Source organism: Engystomops pustulosus, chromosome 6, assembly GCF_040894005.1.
Source record: "Engystomops pustulosus chromosome 6, aEngPut4.maternal, whole genome shotgun sequence".
NCBI classification, from domain to species: Eukaryota; Metazoa; Chordata; class Amphibia; order Anura; family Leptodactylidae; genus Engystomops; species Engystomops pustulosus.
In genome coordinates this window covers 177,765,926-177,790,749 of record NC_092416.1, presented here as the reverse complement: position 1 = coordinate 177,790,749, position 24,824 = coordinate 177,765,926, and the positions used below count along the sequence as shown (strand labels likewise).

At 43.0% G+C, this 24,824-nt stretch overlaps 1 protein-coding gene across 1 annotated transcript in view; it reads left to right on the top strand.

The window, feature by feature from the left end:
• The first annotated feature begins 284 nt into the window (after positions 1-284).
• Positions 285-24,824, top strand: part of MAP2K6 (mitogen-activated protein kinase kinase 6) — a 37,365-nt gene continuing 12,825 nt past the window's right edge. The window contains exons 1-5 of the mRNA XM_072112567.1: positions 285-619; positions 15,665-15,731; positions 18,313-18,361; positions 21,155-21,268; positions 22,378-22,497. Of these exons, the coding sequence (XP_071968668.1) occupies positions 598-619; positions 15,665-15,731; positions 18,313-18,361; positions 21,155-21,268; positions 22,378-22,497 (372 nt within the window). The 5' untranslated portion in view covers positions 285-597. The remainder of the gene's footprint in view (positions 620-15,664; positions 15,732-18,312; positions 18,362-21,154; positions 21,269-22,377; positions 22,498-24,824) is intronic.

The window sequence follows — 24,824 nt, the reverse complement described above, 5'->3', positions numbered from 1 at the left end:
CTTGACAAAAGTCTAATCAAAGCAGAGCTGAAGTATCAAATTATGGATTAATTAAAAAAAATAAGAAAAAAAACCCCCCAAAATGTCCAGTACCCCGCTCCTCGCTTTACTTTGGAACTGGAATGGAGGGCGTGGCGGGAAAGGGCCGCCTCCCGCGCCTCACCCTGGGACTACACGTCCCGTCGTGCCCCGCGCGCGTTCTCCCCTTCCGGAGCCGCGCGTGCGCAGTGCGATTCACACCCCCCTTCCCTCCTCCTCCTCCTGATTCCAAGTTTGGAGCTTTTCAGCTGGCAGCCCTTGGCCCATCATGTAGGTGCAGAGCCCCGGGATCTCGGCTGCAACTGCAAGTGCTGCAAACCCATTGCTCCAGAGCGGAGAGGACGGCGATCCCCGTGCACCCGGCGGAGGGGGGCTCGTGCGCCGCCGTGCAATCCAGGACCAGCCCGTGCGAGCACCTCCTGCAGCCCCGGCAGCCGTGCACCCCCGGCCACAGCCTGCAGTTTGCATCTTTGTTGTAAAAACTAAGAGAGAAGAGAGGAGGAGAGGCAAAAGTCTTTTGTGCACCCCTCCCCCCCTCCCAGCGAAGCCAAAGGGAGAATGTCTCAGCCTGGTAAAGGAGGTAAGAGCTGCAAATGCAAGATCCAGCCTGTGCACACGGAGGGGCACGGGTGCAGCCACCAGGGGGCAAGTGCATCGGCCACTTTGAGGCTCCCCTGCTGCACTTGCATTTCCTGTTTGCTGCAGAGTTCCTGCAACATGTCTGGCAGCCAGCACTCCTCCCAGCCATGAGCAGGGCTGCACATCTCACACTGGAGTCCAGCGCAGGAAGGGGTTAAAGCTGCAGCCACCTCTCCTTGCCCTCTGCTGCTGCAGGATTGCAAAGCTTTAGTCATTTTTGCAGCAGGGTAAATAATTGCAATTATATCATTGCAGAAATTGCATTAAAAATTAGCAGGTTTAAATTTTTTTTTTTTTTGCAAGAAACCAAATTCTTTGACCACTTTTAACTATATTGCAACCAACTCTGCAGATGCATGCAAAAACCTTGTTTAATTTGCTTGTTTTTCCTGAAAAATGCATTTAATTTGGCGCTTATGCTTTTTGCAAATTGCAAACAAAATAAACCTTTTTTTTTTCTGGTTCATTTTTATGAGATTTTATGCAATTTTTAGTGCATTTTTTTTAATGCACGAAACCAAATTCTTTGATCACTTTTACTTTGTTGCAACCAATTCTGCAGATGCAGGCAAAAACCTCATTTAATTTGCTTGTATTTCCTGAAAAATGCACTTTATATTGGGTTTATGCTTTTATTTTTTAATTTTGTTTGCAATTTGCAAACTTTTTTTTTTTCCCCTCTGGTTTATTTATATGGGATTTTATGCAATTTTAAGTGCAGTTTTTTTCAATTTTGTTTCATTTGTTTTACCGTACGGGAAATGTTTGCAACTTAAATTTTTTAAAATTGTTTTCTATGGGATTTTTCTGCAACTTACACTTGTATTTTCTTTTTCTTTTTTTTTTTACAATTTAAGATTATTAAGGTAATAAAAAAGTTAATATAAAATAAGGTAATTATATTTCAATTATTTTATATTACCTTTTTTTATTTTTTTTTACCTGGCAACTTATTTTCACTTTATATTATTATTTTAACTATTGCATTTGCAGTATTATTTCTTTAAATCTTATTCTCGGCCTGACCAGCGGGTAGAGTGCAGGCAGTAGCTCCAGTAATTGCATGCATTTTGTTCCTGCTGTGTTATTGCACATTGCTGCATGTGTTGAGCCGTGCTCTCCCTATAGACGGTCTGGAGTTACGGCCTCTCTTCGCTCACCTTTTGCACAGTCAGGCCGGCTATTGATCGGAGCGGCGCTGATTATATACTCTGAGCTATTTAAAACGTCCTTTATGAAAGCCTTATTTTTGCAGCCCGGCCCCTCAGGCCTTATGCGAGTGGCTGTGGAGGCCAATGAAATTACACACTGGAAAGAAGAAGAAAAAAAATCTTGGGGGCTCTGGCGGAGGGTTAATAGGGGGAGGATTAAGTGTGAAATCTGTTTGCGGACTCTCTCGAAAAGTCTTGGCTTTGCTGCTGATGGGATCCGTCAAGTGTTTTTCTAGGTTTATTTCTGGATGAATGGTCGGGGGGGCTGGTTGGAAATAGAGAGGAGGGAACTTGGATCTAAATGAGTCATGAAGGGGCTGGTTAAAGAAAGAAATAATAATAATAATAGTCATACAATTTTACTTTTTTCCCCCCAGGGTTATTCATACCCAGGATTTACTTTTAGTAAATGTAATCTATTGGACGTTTTTGCGGTGGGATTATTGTTGTATTACTCTCACCATTATCAATGTGTATTTCGCATCCATGAGACTGGTCTTTCCAATTCGCGCCACAAGTCCGTATTTCGAAGAGACCAATTTGTAGTCCTTGGGGGCAGGGGGGTTTCTGCACCAGAATTCTTACCCCTCTTACGCCATCTCCACGCCAAGTTGGCCTGTACACTACCCATAGCCTGCGCCAAGAACTGGCACAGGCGCAATTCGTTGCCAGGCTCGGGCCTGTTGCACAACTGTTGCCAGATTTATTGGGAAACAACAGTCTCCTGATTGATCCGGGTGGGTGAGGATATGCTAAATCTTCCCATGGTCCATAATAGACTCCATATATATCTTTACTGTAGGGATACGTTCTCGCCACACATATTGGGGGGAGATTTATCTGAAGTGTCTGAGAGCCAGACTGTTCTAGTTGCCCATAGCAACCAATCAGAGCTCAGCTTACTTTTTCCAACAGCTGTTTATGAAATAAAAGCTGAGCTTTGATTGGTTGCCATGGGTAACTACAACAGTTTTGCTCTAAGACACTTGTGATAAATCTCCTCAAATGTCCTTTTTGTGTGGATGTAACTGGTGGATTGGGCCTGAGGGTTCATGTATGTCTCTCCATACTATGTTGTGGAACAACCTGTCTGCTGTCAGAGTGTGGTCTATATCGAGATATTCTCTCCGAATATGTTCCTTATTAAATTAGTAATTAGTGAAATACAAAAATATGTTTACAGTTTCACGATATTCGTTTCATCCCCGCAATGCAACCGCGTGTTGACGAAGTAGAAAGTTCAAGTTTCTACTACACAATGCAGGTTATGCATGGAAGATCTACTGTGTAAGGCTACATTCAGACGAACGTATGGGGGACGTATATACGGCCGATATATATACGTCTGGGGTGAGTGGTGGTCTCCCCCTCCTCCTCTCCCCGCGCACTGCCCTGTGCCTGCCGTGCTATGGCAGTGTGAATGTAGCCTTATACAGTTTCCTTAACCCCTTCCCGACGCGCGCCGTACGGGCCGAGCCCTCTCCAGAGCCGGTAAGTCTTTGCTGCATATTGCAGCAAAGGCTTACCGGTAACACCCGCGATCGGTGCTAGCACCGATCGCGGGTGTTTTCTCCGTGATCGCCGCCGGCAATGTTGCCGGCGGCTTCAAAGAGATGGCGCCGCATGGGCACCGCCATCTTGTCGTGGATCGCTGCTCCCCGATGACGTCACGGGGAGCGGCGATCCGTCGCCATGGTAACCTCGGGTGTTCCGAATACCCGAGGCTACTTCGTTTTAACCCATGCATTACAATGTGCTAATTGCACATTGTAATGCATGGGGAGTAAAATCCACATATACTGCCATACTGTAGTATGGCAGTATATGATAGGATCGATCAGACTACCTAGGGTTAGAGTACCCTAGGGAGTCTGAAAAATAGTAAAAGTAAAAATAAAAAATAGTTTAAAAAAATAAAATTATAATAAAAAAAACCTAAAAATTCAAATCACCCCCCTTTCCCTAGAACTGATATAAAAATAAATAAACAGTAAAAATCATAAACACATTAGGTATTGCCGCGTCCGAAAATGCCCGATCTATCAAAATATGATAATGTTTTTTCACTATGTTTAACCCCGTAACGGAAAATAGCGTCCAAAGTCGAAAATGGAATTTTTTTGCCATTTTGAAAAATATAAAAAAAATTAATAGAAAATGATCAAAAGGTCGCACAGTCCCAAAAATTATAGCAATGAAAACGGCATCAAAATTCACAAAAAATGACACTATCCACAGCTCCGTACACCAAAGTATGAAAAAGTTATTGGCCCCAGAAGATGGCAAAATAAAAAAAAAAAAAATTTTGTACAGGAGGTTTTAATTTTTTTAAATGTATGAAAACATTATAAAACCTATACAAATTTGATATCCACGTGATCATACCGACCCAAAGAATAAAGTAGACATGTCATTTGGGACGCAGAGTGAAAGCTGTAAAATCCAAGCCCACAAGAAAACGTCACAAATGTGGTTTTTCACCATTTTTTTCCCGCTTCCCAGTACACGCCATAGAATATTAAATACCGTCACTATGAAGTGCAATTTGTTACACAGAAAAATAAGCCATAACACAGCTCTTTATGTTGAAAAATAAAAAAGTTATAGATTTTTGAAGTTGGTGAGTGAAAAATGGAAGTGAAAAAACTAAAAAAGGCCAAGTCGTTAAGGGGTTAAAGGCGTTTTTTCATAAAAATTGTGGTTCCAAGAAAAACGAAGAAGACCTCTTTACAAAACGCAACTGTTAATGCATGCGCTTACATGATGTTTAGGGTGCGTTCAGACATGGGGTTTAGGCAATTGTCCCCTGGACAATTGTAGATTCAGCATTTTTTTCTGTAATGGGAGCAAGAATTATCAATAAAGCTTCATTACAGACACCTTACAGATGATCAGTGCAGCCTGGGGCTATAGTAACATCCAGAGAGGTCACATGGGGCAGAGGGATCCGTCTGTAACTAGGGGTCGTCTCTAAGTCGGGTGTTCTTAAGTAGGGGATCGTCTGTATTTCTTATAGGGCCTGCAGAAACAAAAGTTCACTCAGTCCTGAGACCTGATAAGTGGTCGTAAACGCAGATGTTAAAGCGCTTTTCCCATGAAACAAGTTGGGCCCTAACTTGCTTGTTCACGGGGGGGTCCGATGTACCCCCTTCTGAACCTTTTAAAGCTCCCTAAAATGAGCGTAGCAGCCGGTGACACTTGACGACCTTCCCGGTTCATCTCTATTGGAGCTGACGGAGATTGCCGAGTACCGATCTGGTAATCCATGATGGATGCTTACAAAGAGACAACTCCTCTTGATCTGCCTCTGTAATCAGTAAGGACTTCTTCCTTTAGAAACCCTTTGACCGTGGTCAGACTTCCCACTAGCACTGCGCTGGGAACAGGAATCGGGGTTAGTTGTAGATCTGGAGATAGGAGGCCCATTTTAATCAGAGCTGGATCCTTATCTTTTTGGGTGCAGAACGGTTATAAAGATCATCTCCCACTCTCAGACGACCCGTCCCTCCCGGCATTACATTAGTTTGATGGACAATGTGTAATACCTTGTTTCTGTAGTGGTGGCGCTGCAGGAAAACTAAAAACGTACTACTATACGGTACTTCACCGATCACAGTTGATTGCTGGAGATCCCAGCTAATAGAGAAGGTCCAAATTGGAAGAAACCTTATTTATAACGTCTAGATCGATTTTACTAGAAAGTAATTTGGAGACTGAATTGGGGGATTTTAGTGGAAGTCCCCCGGCTTTGGGCTTCGTTGTAAGTGAAAGCAAAATTGAAAGTGAAAATGTCTTTATGATGCTTGAATGGGAAGTGTAACCTCTTTTGTTATATTTCCAGTTTTATTGAAGTAATGTTTTTTGTCGGCCATGTTGCTTTTTTTTTTTTCTTTTTTTTAGCTCTGCTACTGGGTAAAATCGATGGAAGGTTCTGATATCTCTAGTGGTAGCTATCACTTTACAGGTCTTGGATCTCCAGACAAATTTTTTATTTTTTAATGTTTTTCCGGGCCCAAATTTGTAAATATTCGGTATTGTACTTTCATGGAATTGGATGGGAGAAGGTTGCGGTTGAGGTCTTTCTTTGGAGTCACAGCGTAGGGGGTGTTGCACGTTGTCGTGGTTGGTCCTTGAATCGTGGACCAACCACAGCCCCAGGGACAGGACTCCAAACATCATAGTTACGTATAATCCACTGAGACTCATCCTCTGCGCTAGTCTGAGATTCTTGGGCTAAGCACAGTAGTCGGCAGAAGAAAGACTACATCCCTGTGTAACACCTGAATTTGGTGCAAGCTCCGATCGTAGGTGTTAACCCTTTTAAATGCTCCGGTCATTGCAGCAGAGGTTTCTCTGCTCAATCGGGCAACTCCCCCCCCCCCCCCCCCCAAACCGTTTTTTGCAGGGCACTGATTGGCACTATAGCCATAGTAAATGCCTGTAAGTTCCTGTGACAGGACCCTGCAGGCAGTATGTCAGCAATGACCCATTCAATGAAAAAGTATCACTATACAACCCACACGATGAATGGCGTAAAATTTTCTTTAGAAAAAAAAAACCTGCCACGATTATGATAAAAAAGTGGAATAAAAAAGTGATCAGAAAGCGTATCAATACATAAATGGTACAGTTGTAAAGTACAACATGTCTTGCAAAAAACAAGCTCTCATCCACCCATTTAGACCATTAATTAAAGAGGACCTACCACCACAAATCTACCTATAAAGGTAGATCGGGTGGTAGGTGGATGTAAGGGACGTGAGGAGAGCTCTTTTTAGAGCTAATCCTCACGTCCCCGCTAACTTTTGGGAAACTTTATTAACCTAATATGTAAATTTAGTTATGCGGCTACTGGGGCGTGGAGTAGCCGGCACGAGGCCGGAGCTACTGCGCATGCGCAGTAGCCGGCTTGTCAGACGAGGGCGCGCATCTACGAGGAGCTGCGCGCCGGACACAACAGGGTAGGAGGAGTAATGTGGCTACTGGGGCGTGGAGTAGCCGCGCTGTGTAGCCTCGTGCCCGGCTACTCCACGCCCCAGTAGCCGCATAACTAAATTTACATATTAGGTTAATAAAGTTTCCCAAAAGTCAGCGGGGACGTGAGGATTAGCTCTAAAAAGAGCTCTCCTCACGTCCCTTACATCCACCTACCACCCGATCTACCTTTTATAGGTAGATTCGTGGTGGTAGGTTCCCTTTAAGAGTTATGCCGCTTATGCAACGGGGTGGAAAAATTATATATATTTTTTTATTTCCCCACATTAGGTTTTATCTAACAAAATTAGAACATTAGCAAAAATATAGAAATTTGGTGTTGCCGCAATCGTACTGACCCAAAGAATAAATGTAACAGGTATACGGTAAACACCTAGTGTACAACCACCACCCTCCGCACAAATAAATTAATACATTTTCTGCAATAGGGGAAAGCCACCCCAAAATAGTATCACTGAAAATGCATCTCATCCCACAAAAAACAAGCAACATTAATGGAAAAAACAAATATTTTACAGAACACAAAAGTGCCACTAAATTCTATAGGACAAAACTGTCCAATCAGTGGCGCTCCTTCCCTTGTGAGCCCATAAAACAAGTGATGTCCACATGTGGGGGGTCTCTGTACTTGGGAGAAATTGCATAACAAATTTTAAGATGGGTTTCCCCTTTTTTACATTTTTTTTTTGTGAATCAGTAAATTTTAGGGCTAAATGAATATAATACTGACAGAATTGGACCTTTTTAAATTTTCACCTCCATCTTGTTTTAATTGCCGTGAATATCTCAAAGGGTTAAAAATCTTCGTAAACACAGTTTATAATAGTTTGAGGGGTGCAGGTGTGTAAATGGGGCGATATATAGGAGGTTTCTAATATGTATTTCATTACAAACAGTTAATTTCTGATGAGTGAGCAGAACACTTGATTTACTGGATCACTCCAGAATGCTGCTGCGTCTTTCTCTTTGATTGTCTCTTCATGGACACGTGTAACTGGGATCTCTCTGCTGCGGGCACCCACCATTATGTAAGTAGGCCCAGACTGGGCAAATCTGGATGCGGTACTGCACCTACATCAGGCAGGGTGTGATAGTGTAACGTCCTGTGAAGCTGCAGCAAGGAGGGGCTCTGTTAACACCCTCCCAGAGCCCTTCTGACTCATTTGAATAATTGTTAAAGTTGATTTTTAGTAGGAAGGAGGCCATGAATGACAAATATAAGAATATTACCACAGTCCCGGTGCCTGGATCTATGAGTAATGTCCCTGCTTTATCAGGATGGATTGTGATGGCAGATTTCCTCCTATGGGACTTCCGTTCTCATGACACAGTTGGACCCCCACAGTTCATTATTTTTGTTTTCTATCCTGTATCCTGATAGAGGGTAACATTGAATGGTGGGTTTACTGGGCCAAACCTCCATGTCGTCAAATATTGACTCGTTTCCTGCATCAAACTCTGCTTTGTGACCCAAGCCGATCAGTGATTGGCTGTGACGTCCAGAACAGGAAGTAGATTCTAGCGAGCGATCACTGATTTTAATTTTTTTTTATTGATCTATGTACATATCTTCACCAGATTTTCCCTTGTTAACCTATAAGCCTCCACCGGGTATGGAATGTCCTACAATTGTCCCAGAATTGTCCTACAATTGTCCTAGAATTCCCTCTTGCAGGTGAAATCTCATCCGTTTATCTATAGAAAATCCTCCAAAGTCGCATGAAAATGAGCAGAGAAGCGCCAATTTTCGGCTGTGATGATTCAAGTTTAGAGGCGGCGTATCTGTGGTTCCGTAGGACCCAGAAAGTCCTTTGCTAGTGTCATATTAGAGATAAGAATCTCTCCTTTCAGGTTACACAAGGCTTGTGGTTCTGGGATCTACAGACAAAGAAATAGGTAGGAACTGGATCTTTATACAGAGCTCACATTTCCATCTATGTATTTCACGGTCTCTAGTTTTGTTGGGAAAATATGCAAATAAGTATTCCAGGATGGGATAAGGGAAACCACGCCTTTTCATCAGGCATGACTTACAGGAAGCCTAATGACGTGCTGCAGGATTAACACCAAACTGGTATATCTAGTCCAGATGTTGACGGCACTGTTATGATGTGGTTGCATCTCTTCAGTACAGTGTAGGGAACAGGGTTGGAGTGTAAGGGTCACTTCTGGAGACTGCCTTGTAGCCATGTGGAGACTTATAGCCATTGATGCACCACTAGGGGAAAACGTATTTGCATATTTCCCCAGAATCCCCTAGCGTCAATGGCTATAAGTCTCCATAGGCCTACAAGGTGGCTTTCATTGGCAAAGTTTCCACAAGGAGACACCTTACTTCCCTACTATAGTTATGTAGCTCATTGAACCACAAGTCTGGTGTGGTTTGAAAGATGAGATTCTTATCTTTAAATGGCACCAAAAGCAAATTGCTCTCATTCTGCAGCTGACTTGACCCTTTTCAGGCAAAATCTGACTCTTCTCTGCTCTTTTTCACATAAATTTGGAATAGGTTTGTTAAAGACTTAAATGTTGAAATCACGCGGCACTACCTGCTTGTTCGGTGACTGTAAAGGACTTGATGGCTCGGAAACTGTGAAGTTTCTTCATAAAGGTCCATCAGTCTACGGAGCTGGAAGTGTAGCCGACGCATCTTCCAGCAATGACTTTTTTTTCGGTTGTGGACACTGTGTACGGTTGATACTGGGCCCTTTTTTATTGTTCTATAGAGGTCTGTCCCCAAGTTTGGTACTAAATGACGATTTTTTATTTATTTATTTTTTTCCAATGTTTTTGAAAGCGAGTTGAACACTTTTCATATGTAGGTGTTCCTTTAATTTGTTACACAGCCCCTGGTCACGTGAAGAAGGCACCCGCCAGCAAAGGAGTGGGTGAGTCTGTGGGGTGAACTGTCCGTGCTGTGTGCATAAGCGCGGTGGTTATACGGCACATCAAACCCGCTCCCCTTCATCTCCATTATGGGCATTATTTAAAGGGTGTGTCCACTTGTATGATCCACATAGTTAGAATCTGCATGAAATGAGTAACTAATCCTGAGTTACATCCTGTATTATACCCCAGAGCTGCACTCACTATTCTGCTGCTGGTGGAGTCACTGTGTACATACATGACATTACTTATCCTGTACTGATCCTGAGTTATATCCTGTATTATACTCCAGGGCTGCACTCACTATTCTGCTGCTGGTGCAGTCACTGTGTACATACATGACATTACTTATCCTGTACTGATCCTGAGTTACATCCTGTATTATACCCCAGAGCTGCACTCACTATTCTGCTGCTGGTGCAGTCACTGTGTACATATATGACATTACTTATCCTGTACTGATCCTGAGTTACATCCTGTATTATACCCCAGAGCTGCACTCACTATTCTGCTGCTGGTGCAGTCACTGTGTACATACATGACATTACTTATCCTGTACTGATCCTGAGTTACATCCTGTATTATACTCCAGGGCTGCACTCACTATTCTGCTGCTGGTGCAGTCACTGTGTACATACATGACATTACTTATCCTGTACTGATCCTGAGTTACATCCTGTATTATACTCCAGAGCTGCACTCACTATTCTGCTGCTGGTGCAGTCACTGTGTACATACATGACATTACTTATCCTGTACTGATCCTGAGTTACATCCTGGATTATACCCCAGAGCTGCACTCACTATTCTGCTCCTGGTGCAGTCACTGTGTACATACATGACATTACTTATCCTGTACTGATCCTGAGTTACATCCTGTATTATACTCCAGAGCTGCACTCACTATTCTGCTGCTGGTGCAGTCACTGTGTACATATATGACATTACTTATCCTGTACTGATCCTGAGTTACATCCTGTATTATACCCCAGAGCTGCACTCACTATTCTGCTGCTGGTGCAGTCACTGTGTACATACATGACATTACTTATCCTGTACTGATCCTGAGTTACATCCTGTATTATACTCCAGAGCTGCACTCACTATTCTGCTGCTGGTGCAGTCACTGTGTACATACATGACATTACTTATCCTGTACTGATCATGAGTTACATCCTGTATTATACCCCAGAGCTGCACTCACTATTCTGCTCCTGGTGCAGTCACTGTGTACATACATGACATTACTTATCCTGTACTGATCCTTAGTTACATCCTGTATTATACCCCAGAGCTGCACTCACTATTCTGCTGCTGGTGCAGTCACTGTGTACATACATGACATTACTTATCCTGTACTGATCCTGAGTTACATCCTGTATTATACTCCAGAGCTGCACTCACTATTCTGCTGCTGGTGCAGTCACTGTGTACATACATGACATTACTTATCCTGTACTGATCATGAGTTACATCCTGTATTATACCCCAGAGCTGCACTCACTATTCTGCTGCTGGTGCAGTCACTGTGTACATACATGACATTACTTATCCTGTACTGATCCTGAGTTACATCCTGTATTATACTCCAGAGCTGCACTCACTATTCTGCTGCTGGTGCAGTCACTGTGTACATACATGACATTACTTATCCTGTACTGATCCTGAGTTACATCCTGCATTATACCCCAGAGCTGCACTCACTATTCTGCTGCTGGTGCAGTCACTGTGTACATACATGACATTACTTATCCTGTACTGATCCTGAGTTACATCCTGTATTATACTCCAGGGCTGCACTCACTATTCTGCTGCTGGTGCAGTCACTGTGTACATACATGACATTACTTATCCTGTACTGATCCTGAGTTACATCCTGTATTATACTCCAGAGCTGCACTCACTATTCTGCTCCTGGTGCAGTCACTGTGTACATACATGACATTACTTATCCTGTACTGATCCTTAGTTACATCCTGTATTATACTCCAGGGCTGCACTCACTATTCTGCTGCTGGTGCAGTCACTGTGTACATACATGACATTACTTATCCTGTACTGATCCTGAGTTACATCCTGTATTATACCCCAGAGCTGCACTCACTATTCTGCTGCTGGTGCAGTCACTGTGTACATACATGACATTACTTATCCTGTACTGATCCTGAGTTACATCCTGTATTATACTGCAGAGCTGCACTCACTATTCTGCTGCTGGTGCAGTCACTGTGTACATACATGACATTACTTATCCTGTACTGATCCTGAGTTACATCCTGTATTATACTCCAGAGCTGCACTCACTATTCTGCTGCTGGTGCAGTCACTGTGTACATACATGACATTACTTATCCTGTACTGATCCTGAGTTACATTCTGTATTATACCCCAGAGCTGCACTCACTATTCTGCTGCTGGTGCAGTCACTGTGTACATACATGACATTACTTATCCTGTACTGATCCTGAGTTACATCCTGTATTATACTCCAGAGCTGCACTCACTATTCTGCTGCTGGTGCAGTCACTGTGTACATACATGACATTACTTATCCTGTACTGATCCTGAGTTACATTCTGTATTATACCCCAGAGCTGCACTCACTATTCTGCTGCTGGTGCAGTCACTGTGTACATACATGACATTACTTATCCTGTACTGATCCTGAGTTACATCCTGTATTATACTCCAGAGCTGCACTCACTATTCTGCTGGTGGTGCAGTCACTGTGTACATACATGACATTACTTATCCAGTACTGATCCTGAGTTACATCCTGTATTATACTCCAGAGCTGCACTCACTATTCTGCTGCTGGTGCAGTCACTGTGTACATACATGACATTACTTATCCTGTACTGATCCTGAGTTACATCCTGTATTATACCCCAGAGCTGCACTCACTATTCTGCTGCTGGTGCAGTCACTGTGTACATACATGACATTATTTATCCTGTACTGATCCTGAGTTACATCCTGTATTATACTCCAGAGCTGCACTCACTATTCTGCTGCTGGTGCAGTCACTGTGTACATACATGACATTACTTATCCTGTACTGATCCTGAGTTACATCCTGTATTATACCCCAGAGCTGCACTCACTATTCTGCTGCTGGTGCAGTCACTGTGTACATACATGACATTACTTATCCTGTACTGATCCTGAGTAACATACTGTATTATACCCCAGAGCTGCACTCACTATTCTGCTGCTGGTGCAGTCACTGTGTACATACATGACATTACTTATCCTGTACTGATCCTGAGTTACATCCTGTATTATACCCCAGAGCTGCACTCACTATTCTGCTGCTGGTGCAGTCACTGTACATACATGACATTACTTATCCTGTACTGATCCTGAGTTACATCCTGTATTATACCCCAGAGCTGCACTCACTATTCTGCTGCTGGTGCGCTCACTATTAGCTGAAACAATTTTCACAAAAATTGTACACTGATTACTGGGCATTACCTGATCGTACGCTTGTTGACAGTTTCCAACAACATTTGGCAGACGTTCTGTAACTGGGGAACAGTAGATAATAAGTAAAGTTGTTGTCACGTGGTTTGTATATTATATTAATATGCTGGGAAATGTTCTGTGAAGGTGGACATGCCCTTTTAAAATTTGCACCGTGATCATCTTGAAGGGGTTAAAGTAGCTGGTGGGCTGTCTGCTCCTCCACATAAAGACGATTTAGGTAGAGGACCCTGAGCTCAGTTGGAAGGTTATATATAGGATCTGCCTTGTGTTGCCACTAATTTAACCCTTGAGTGTATTTTTGTTTTCCGCCTGCCCCACTATGGGCTGCTGTGTTATACTCTGGTTCTACACAATCCAGGGCATCGAGTTTACAATCTGGACAGATCAATCTTAAAGGGGAAACGTAATCAGCTTCCGGAATGTTTGCTCAGTTACTTATTTTTAAAATCTCTGCTTGCTGTCACCTTCCAAATGGAGTTTGAACCTCACAAAAGCCAAATTCCTCTTAAAGAATGACAATTGCTCTGATACATTGTTGCAATCCGGACAGGTTTTTCAGCCTCTGTATGTGAACAAGAGCAATATCGTTCACTGACAGCAAGCGGATACCTAAAAGTTGTATGTTTGTATCATACTGTAACTAAAAGGGTCTATCTTTCGATGACCTGCTGTTGTGGGTTCCATTTTGGGCTGGGATTGCAGTGATCATCTTTCTGTCTTGTTAAAACTTTCTGACCCCTTTTTAATAAGGGCAAAAGTCCTGGAATCCCCTTTAGTGGCTGCTGCTCTTTTAAAGTAATTCATCGAGGGACCAGAAAGCAGTGTGTTTACACTACCTTACAATGTCACTGGATCACGTGGCCTCCGCCCCAGCCGATCCAATGAATCCTGGTCAAGTGATACAATGAGGAACAGTGGGACCATGTGGCCTGGTCACTGTAGGACAGTGTAAAGGCACTGCCTCCTGGTCCCTTAGGGGGAATCTGAATACACGGTGGAGGTTTTTGTATACTATGGATAACCCCTTTAAGGTTTTATTCAGAGAAAACTATTTTCGGTTATTTAAAGTCTACTATGGATAACAGGTAACTTACGGTGGGGGTAACTGTGGGTCCCAGTTATAGGGGGTCCCACGCACCTTCTCAAAAATGGTATAAATAAATGAATGGGCCATACATGAGAATAGAAGGAACCTCTGTTTTGTTATTGCAAGGGGGTCCCCACATTCTACATAAAGGTATGAATACACATCTCTCCAAAGACCAGGTCAAAACTACCACCAGGTTTTACCCAACTAAACTACCATCATCCTCGGGTAGGTTATGAAATTTCTGTTCTCTAGAATTCACTCTTATGGTAAAATTTAAAATTATGTTAAAAATACTCCTTCAAAGTCATATGAAAATGAGTCATTTTTGCCTGTGATGTGTCAAGTTTAGAGGCTGCAGGGAGTCACTTGAGATGCCCCCGTCTTTGGTTTTATAGTACCTAGAGCCATGCTTATTGTGTAATATCACAGATTTCATATCATATCACAGATGAGAATCAGGCTTGTGGTTCTGCCATCTACATAACTGGAGATATAGGCAGGAATTGGAACCACAATCCTCTGTTATATGAAAATGGAGGTCCTTGTCTTTAATATGACACCAGAAGTGTGTTTCTGGGTGCTATAAAACTGCACATTTTTGTATCTGAAGTTCTCCCCTTTCAGCTTCTCAGCGTGACTCAATCCATGTAAAAATTGACTCCTCTCAGCGATATTTATTACAAAAGAGGGAATTCTAGAAACCACTTTTACATCCCCACCTAAGGGGGGTGAGTAGTTTAGTGGTGTAAAAGCTGGTGACGGGTTCTCCTAACAGCCTGTACAGTAGTGGGGTTATCCTGCTTCACAGGCAAGCAATTCATTATTGGACACTTGGTTCTTAATAGAGAACCATGAATAGGATGTTGGATCCGTCGCCAGCACCTTGTTACAGTTTCCTGTGTTGCTAGATGTAAAAAGAGAACAGGCGCTCTGTTTGCAGCTGGCATTAGTGGGGCTGAGCTGTAGTACCAGACACAACCTGTAGACAGTGGGGGCGCTGTTTCCCTGAGAGCACAGCCATGGTTTTCCATCACGCTCCCTATAGTGGAGTGAGGTCGGGTCACACCGGGAGCGATGAGTAATGGTGACCTAATGCTCATTGTCTTTCTATAGTCGGGGCCTCTCCCACACATGATCAGCCATTCAGCAATGTGTAAGAAGTCTCCTCCATTGTCATGTGCGCTCCGAGTTTTCATGGCTTCTTTACGTTTCCTTTTACCTCTTTTTATTAGTATTATTTATTTTTTACATGTGGTTATATTTTTATTTTTTTTATTTTTAACCTTTTTTTTTTTTTTTTTCTTTTACATTTTAGGGAAGAGGAGAAACCCAAAGTTGCCTAAACTCCCAATCTTTACGGAACCGGAACCCTCTCCACCCACGTAAGGCTGCAAATCTTTACTATATATTCTGTTTTTATGTCTTTAATCCCATTTTGTGTGCCGATCACTGATCGCTGGAGGTTCCCATAACTGTACAGTTTCCCTACAGCGCCACCACAGGAGAAATGATGCATTACACCGGTCTTAATACAACTTTGGCTGCATAATATTTGGAAGTATTAGTTCCTCCAGAGCAGTAGCTGCTCTTAGTAGCCAACTTTAAATTTCGGCCTATTAAAGAAGATACTGAACACGACCCATATCAGAACTCTACACCCAGAAAATAAAATTTGGTTCTACGTAAGGAGAGGGACACCCCAAGCCAATCATAGCATCGGCTAATTGCTGGGAATGTCGATTTGACAGATTGGCTGTTTGTATATGTCCGTGTCGCGCGGGACGATCCCGAACGGACACTTCAGGTCTACTTGTCTCTAATATTAAGGAATTGTAACACAATTATTTATAATATATAGTTATAATAATATTCTTTATATGGCGTCATCATATTCTGTAGGGCTGAATATGATGTATTCAGAAAGTTAAAAAAAAAAAAACAATTTATGGTGGTCCAACCCAACCACCCCCCCTCCCTCTCAGACTACGCAGACTACGGTGCCTGAGCATGCAATAGCAGAGCACGATGCAAGACTTGCCGTCCTTATGTATGGCATACGGATAATACATGGGATAATATGGGATAATATATAGCAGTGCCATGTTGTGTGTTGGGGTCTGTGCCTGTTCTCGCTGTTATCTGCCCGCAGCTCGCTAGGATCCGGCTGTAGGGACTTCCTCGAGTATCAGCGGTGCTGCGGAGCTGACATCACACTTGAGCTGCAGCAGAAAGAATCCCCAGCTGTTACATTCCTGACATTCCAGCTGCTGACGGAATGGAGCTGAGCCGACTGTCCGCGCCTCGCTCCTGCCCCCTGCCGCTGGCTCTTTCTGACATCGCTTTACCAATGAATATTTTATGGGTTTCATCAAACGTGTGCGAGTTGTAAAGTGAGCGCTACATTAAGCCCCTCCTGTCCCATCCTAGGCTGAGATCCCAAATTTAAATCATAGGATGGTCCATTAATGCAGAAATCTATTCAGTAGGAGTCCATGATATAAGCGGCTCTGTCAACTATTTCAGCTGATAGCCAGGGTCTTGCTGCATGACTTTGGCCAATGTTTATTGGACCAGGTTTTGAGGTGTTCCTCCGAATTCAAAACTGACCTCAACATCTGAAACAAAATGGCTGTGTTACAGAACCACTGACCAGTAAGACCACCAAGAGCCTTAGGTTGTCGACCGCTGACCTGCAACTCCAACAAGAGACTTAGGTTGTCGACCACTGACCTGCAACTCCAACAAGAGACTTAGGTTGTCGACCACTGACCTGCAACTCCAACAAGAGACTTAGGTTGCATACCACAAGGAAGTAGGACCACCAAGAGCCAAAAAATACAGGATACTGACCAGTAGGACAACCAAGAGCCTCAGGATGCCCACTACTGACCAGTAAGACCACCAAGAGCCTCAGGATGCCCACTACTGACCAGTAAGACCACCAAGAGCCTCAGGATGCCCACTACTGACCAGTAAGACCACCAAGAGCCTCAGGATGCCCACTACTGACCAGTAAGACCACCAAGAGCCTCAGGATGCCCACTACTGACCAGTAAGACCACCAAGAACCTCAGGATGCCCACTACTGACCAGTAAGACCACCAAGAACCTCAGGATGCCCACTACTGACCAGTAAGACCACCAAGAACCTCAGGATGCCCACTACTGTTCAGTAAGACCACTAAGAGCTTTAGGTTGTTGACCACTGACCTGTAACACTACCAAGAGACTAAGGTTGCTGGTCACTCACCAGTAAGACTACCAAGAGGCTTAGGTTGCACACCACAAGCCAGTAGGACCACCAAGAGCTCTAGCATGCAAACTACTGACCACTAAGACCACCAAGAGGCTTACGATGGAGGCTATTGACCAGTAAGACTACCAAGAGCATAAGGTTCAATACTACTGACCAGTAATGTCAACAAGTGCCTTAGGTTGCAGACCAGTAAGACCACCAGGAGCCTTGAGTTGCACACAACTGACCTGTAAGACCACTAAGAGCATAAGGTTCAACAAGTCCCTTAGGTAGCACACAACTGGTCAGTAAGACCACCCGCAGTCTTGGGATACAGACCACTGACCTGTAAGACCACCAATATTTCATTAGATTGCACACCACTGACCAGTAACACCACCAGGAACCTTGGGCTTCATACTACTGATCAGTGACGCCACCATGAGCCTTCGGTTGCAGACCACTGACGTGTAAGACCACCAGGAGCCTTGGGTAGCAAACCACTAATAAGTAAGACCACCAGGAGCCTAAGGTTGCAGACTACTGACAAGTAAGACCACGCGGAGCCTTTGGTTCTAGACCACTGACCAGTAAGACCACCACATACCCTTAGTATACGGACCAGTGACCCGAGGGGAATGTTGATGGGGTATAATCTTGCCATAATATCTGACCCGCAGCACCATGTATTGGGATATCATGCTGTATATGTCGTTCCATCATTTTAGGCCACCACGTGACTTGGACTCAAAAGCACACCTCCTGATCGGAGACAAGGTAGGTGTATATTTTTTTTATATAAATATCCATATTGTACTATTTTGTCCCATTTGTGATGCTCCAGGGATAGTGCCGGGTGTTGATTTCAGGTTCCAACATGTCTTGCAGGCGATGCATTGATCTGTTACCTGTCATTGTATATATTCTACCCAGGTGTATTGTGGGAAGCCGAGGTAGATCCCACCGCGCGTCCTTCCGGTCGCCCACATAGTGCAGATATCTGGTTCTCTGTTGTAACTTGATTGTGATGCATGAGGCCACTTCTGCCAGATTATGTCCTCTGGCTAAGCCCCCATCAACCGTCCTGTCAGGTGGAATTCCTTAAAATTTTTAGCGTTGAATCTTGCCGTTTCTGTCCCTTGTTTCTAGTATACGGTCTTAGTTTGAATGAATAATAGTTTAAAAAAATATTATATAGATGTATTATTTTCAAAAAAATAGCTTACATTTTTTTTTTGTTTTTTTTGCTGACATCTATTTATTATTTTTTTTAATCTCTCTCCTGAAATTAAACTCGACTCCCTTCTGACTGACAGGTTACTAACATCTGCCACTACCTTCTCCATAAAGCAAATCTGAGCCGCACCCCTTTCATTCTTATTACATGATCCGATCATCCGTTGCCCATAAAAATCCTCCTGAAATTGTCAGTAACTTGCTTCTTACTTCACTTACTTGGCTCCTCTCCTGCTCCTTCGTTCCTGGCAAAATGACCTTTACTTCGAAATCCCTGTCCAATTCCTTCACAGGAGCTCAGTGCGAAGTCTATGGAGAGGGTAGGGGGAGGCGCTTTAGGTTTTTTCAATTGTTGACTTCCACTTTGGGACTTCCTCAGTTGTATTTAAAAGTCCAGGTGTTCCTCCGGCCTAATGCTCTGGTCTAAACAGTATGGCGTCTGGCTCAGAGTACACTTAAGTTTTGTTGATACATTGAAACAGACCATTAGTACAGTAGAGCTTTTTTGCTGTTATTGGATTCGGCATTTACTTGCATTCACTGACAGCATGCAGAGATATAATCAAGATTAATGAATCCCGATTTCTCTGCTCTGAGAAACTGCTGCAGTGCTCACTAGAAGCGTGCTTCACCATTTACACAGAGCGTAGGGGAGGGGCTCTAGACCAGAGCTTAGAGCACAGCAGGACACATTTTACAACACTGGTTGTATAGAGCTCAGCAGTGTGATTACACGCCCTCAGTGCACTTGGAGAAGCTACAATCTTGGAATTTCAATCCAAATTTCACAGTCCTGCTCGTACTGACATCTTAAAGGGGTTGTCCGAGTTTTGAAAAAAAAACTATATGTGGCCGGGAGCGGGCTGCCTAAAACAATAAAGCTGTACTTACCTCCCAGTGCCCTCCCGTATCCAGCGCTGCTGTCGCTCCGGTCCGGGGGCCATGTAAACAAACATGGCCGCCGGAGCAGCGCTGCATTCAGCTTCCGGCCGGACCCGACAACCTTCCGGCCCCCATACACAATGCTGTGTATAGGGACGGATAGGCGTACCCGGCCACGGCCGGAAGCTGAATGCAGCGCTGCTCCGGCGCCCATGTTTGTTTACATGGCGCCCGGACCGGAGCAACAGCAGCGCTGGATACCGGAGGGCACCGGAAGGTAAGTACATCTTTATTGTTTTAAGCAGCCCGCTCCCGGCCACATATAATTTTTTTTTCAAAACTCAGACAACCCCTTTAATCAAAGGTATAATTCCACACCTCTCTTGGGACAGTACCGATCACTGGCTGTACAGAGCACAGCAGTGTGAGGACACACCCCAAGTGCACTTAAACAAGCTACAATCTAGCAATTTAAATCCATATTTCACAGTGCAGCTGCTACTAACAACATACACCAAGTTGTGCTTATACAAAGTTCCAGACACAATACGCAGCACTGGCTGCAGTATTGCATGGTGAACATTGCAACCCGATCCCCTTTAAGGTTGACTCTGCAGTTTACTTAACTGATTAGCTGTTAGCAACTTTTTTTATTCTGGAATTGCAATTTAAGCAATTGCTTGATGTGACTTTTTTTTTTTTTTTTTTAAACGAGCGTCACAGTAATATCCTCAGCGGCTCATGTAACCAGCGGAGGCTTGTGCTATGTTCCCTCCTAATCCCGTCTGTCGGCTGAAGGAAACCTGCTGAGTTTACACAAGGCGGGCGGCGGAGTCACTGGAAACTTTTTAAAGTTAGCGTCGAATGAACTGCTCTTTATTTTAAGTACGATTCTGTGTACCTGTCACTTCACATATGCCCCTGACATAAGAATGGAACATTGTGTTCCCGTTTATCCATGGGGCTGCCAAAATACGCACAATCCCCCCCCCCCCCCCCTCGACGGGCTGAGCCTTATGACGGAGACGCGGCTGTGACTTAAAGTAAACCCCGGCTGCTCCGTGCCGTAGGAAGCTTACGTGCAAATGGCTGCTCTAAACTTTTATGTGCTGTCGGAGAGAAGCGATTGCCCTGGCGCGGAGGTGGCCCGGCCGTAGAAAGTTAATTTAAGGCCATTCCAGGAGCTGCGTGCGATGACGCTGCGTGTCAAGAGATTTGTAATTACGCAGCACATTCTCAGCTGGCCTGCGAGGGAAGGAGGCGCCATGCCGATGGGAATGACCCTTTTGGCAGCTGTCCATGGCACATAATCGCCACAGCACTGCGGACTCGCTACTCAGCCAGCACGGAGAACCGCGGCGCTGTGCCTGCAGATGGCCTCTTATTACAGTCCTATTACTCATATAGAGGGCAGTCCGTGATTATAATCTTCTCTCATTATCTTGTCCGTAGAACTACGAGGTAAAAGCAGATGACTTATTACCCATCGAAGAGCTGGGCCGAGGGGCCTATGGCGTGGTGGAGAAGATGCGTCACGTCCCCAGTGAGCTGATCATGGCGGTAAAGGTAAGAAGCGGAAATTTCACTTTATATCTTTGTGCTAGGGAATTGCATAACTGGCAGTTCCATGGGTAATTGCACACCGTTAAATCCAGGTGTAACCTGTGGTGAATCTGCACGTGCAAGGTGCACTTTATCGCTTATTTTTAATGGATTCTGGTGCAGATGTTACAATTCATTTCTCCTGTCCCTTTAAGCGAGGAATACACTGCTGTTAATAAGCTGCAGTTTGGCCAGCAGACAGGGAGTCCTAGCATCAGATTTCTATACGATGCAAGGACTCCCATCCTATGTTTAGTATTTCTGATCTTACCAGCATATGGGTTTCATTTCCACCAGCTGAGCACTTTCGTATGCAGCTGGCCCATCTTTAGTCTTATTATTTGTCACAATCACAACTATAAGCCTCCCCATTGAAAGGGTATACATGGCTGCCCTGTTGAACCCTTCCTGTCCACACAAAAAGTACACACCTCCAGTGTCCCCTCTAAGTGTGCGTGGGAATTGTATGGTCGTTAGAGGCTTGGTTATTAAAACCTTAGTGCAGATCAATAGAAGTTCATGGTTGTCATTTAGGCTGTGTGCGCCCAGGAGCGAGATTATTTCTGGGTATTACTGTTTAACATTGAAGACGGATCAAAGCCACAATTGGATCACTACACCTCTAGTGCGGGGACCCAATTGGTTGTTAAGGAAACCAGGAGCCTAATAACATGGCGGCCATCTTTGTACACCCATTAGGCCTGGCCAGTGTCTGGGCCTACGAGGTTACCTGGCAACCTTACACACACACAAGTGCATACATATACATACATATAGCGAGATCATTGCAAACTTCATTAATAAAAGAAAACCTCCAAAATCTTCTTCCCTTTATTTTAATGGGGGGCAGTAAATTTATTCCTTGGGTAAATAAGTGACTTGACGTTTCCCCTTCTCTTATAACCTTCTCTGTGTGTACATTAGGCCTCCATGACTTTCTATGCAAAGCAATGGAGAATTTCCCTAAATAAAACGTGAAACCTGTGTAATTAATAGTTTGGGCCTAGAAAATCCCTTTAAGATTGATTTGCTGTGAACCTGTTCCCAATCTAAGTTTGTTTCCTCCTGTGCAGCGCATCCGGGCGACCGTGAACAGCCAGGAACAGAAGCGACTTCTGATGGATCTGGATATATCTATGCGCACGGTAGACTGCGACTTCACCGTCACGTTTTATGGAGCGTTATTTAGAGAGGTATTTATACCGCATTTCATGGGATTTATAGAACTGAACAGGAGCTCAGACCATCATGAGAAATCGACAGCGATTCCAGCCGGGACTTATCAATATAAGGAATGAAACTGAAGCCACATGGGAAAAAATATTATTTCTAAATAACTTCTAAAAGGAGCTTCTTCCTGCAGAGCAATGTACAAGCGTCCACAAGACATAGGGACTGAGAAGTGATAACTAATACCATAGTAAAGATGGTTTGTGGTTATAAAGTCATTTCACTTTCTGTCGAACTTCTCTTTTTTTTTTTTTTTTTACAAACAGAGCACAAACTACTATAATACTGCCCCCTATGTACAAGAATATAACTACTATAATACTGCCCCCTATGTACAAGAATATAACTACTATAATACTGCCCCCTATGTACAAGAATATAACTACTATAATACTGCCCCCTATGTACAGGAATATAACTACTATAATACTGCCCCCTATGTACAGGAATATAACTACTATAATACTGCCCCCTATGTACAAGAATATAACTACTATAATACTGCCCCCTATGTACAGGAATATAACTACTATAATACTGCCCCCTATGTACAAGAATATAACTACTATAATATTGCCCCTATGTACAAGAATATAACTACTATAATACTGCCCCCTATGTACAGGAATATAACTACTATAATACTGCCCCCTATGTACAAGAATATAACTACTATAATACTGCCCCCTATGTACAAGAATATAACTACTATAATACTGACCCTATGTACAAGAATATAACTACTATAATACTGCCCCCTATGTACAAGAATATAACTACTATAATACTGACCCTATGTACAAGAATATAACTCCTATAATACTGTCCCCTATGTACAGGAATATAACTACTATAATACTGTCCCCTATGTACAAGAATATAACTACTATAATACTGCCCCCTATGTACAAGAATATAACTACTATAATACTGCCCCCTATGTACAAGAATATAACTACTATAATACTGCCCCCTATGTACAAGAATATAACTACTATAATACTGCCCCCTATGTACAAGAATATAACTACTATAATACTGCCCCCTATGTACAGGAATTTAACTACTATAATACTGCCCCCTATGTACAAGAATATAACTACTATAATACTGCCCCCTATGTACAGGAATATAACTTCTATAATACTGCCCCCTATGTACAGGAATATAACTACTATAATACTGCCCCCTATGTACAGAAATATAACTACTATAATACTGCCCCCTATGTACAAGAATATAACTACTATAATACTGCCCCCTATGTACAAGAATATAACTACTATAATACTGCCCCCTATGTACAAGAATATAACTACTATAATACTGCCCCCTATGTACAAGAATATAACTACTATAATACTGCCCCCTATGTACAGGAATTTAACTACTATAATACTGCCCCCTATGTACAAGAATATAACTACTATAATACTGCCCCCTATGTACAGGAATATAACTTCTATAATACTGCCACCTATGTACAGGAATATAACTACTATAATACTGCCCCCTATGTACAAGAATATAACTACTATAATACTGCCCCCTATGTACAAGAATATAACTACTATAATACTGACCCTATGTACAAGAATATAACTACTATAATACTGCCCCCTATGTACAGGAATATAAATACTATAATACTGCCCCCTATGTACAGGAATATAACTACTATAATACTGCCCCCTATGTACAGGAATATAAATACTATAATACTGCCCCCTATGTACAGGAATATAACTACTATAATACTGCCCCCTATGTACAAGAATATAACTACTATAATACTGCCCCCTATGTACAAGAATATAACTACTATAATACTGCCCCCTATGTACAGGAATTTAACTTCTATAATACTGCCCCCTATGTACAGGAATATAACTACTATAATACTGCCCCCTATGTACAAGAATATAACTACTATAATACTGCCCCCTATGTACAAGAATATAACTACTATAATACTGACCCTATGTACAAGAATATAACTACTATAATACTGCCCCCTATGTACAGGAATATAAATACTATAATACTGCCCCCTATGTACAGGAATATAACTACTATAATACTGCCCCCTATGTACAGGAATATAAATACTATAATACTGCCCCCTATGTACAGGAATATAACTACTATAATACTGCTCCCTATGTACAGGAATATAACTACTATAATACTGCCCCCTATGTACAAGAATATAACTACTATAATACTGCTCCCTATGTACAAGAATATAACTACTATAATACTGCCCCCTATGTACAAGAATATAACTACT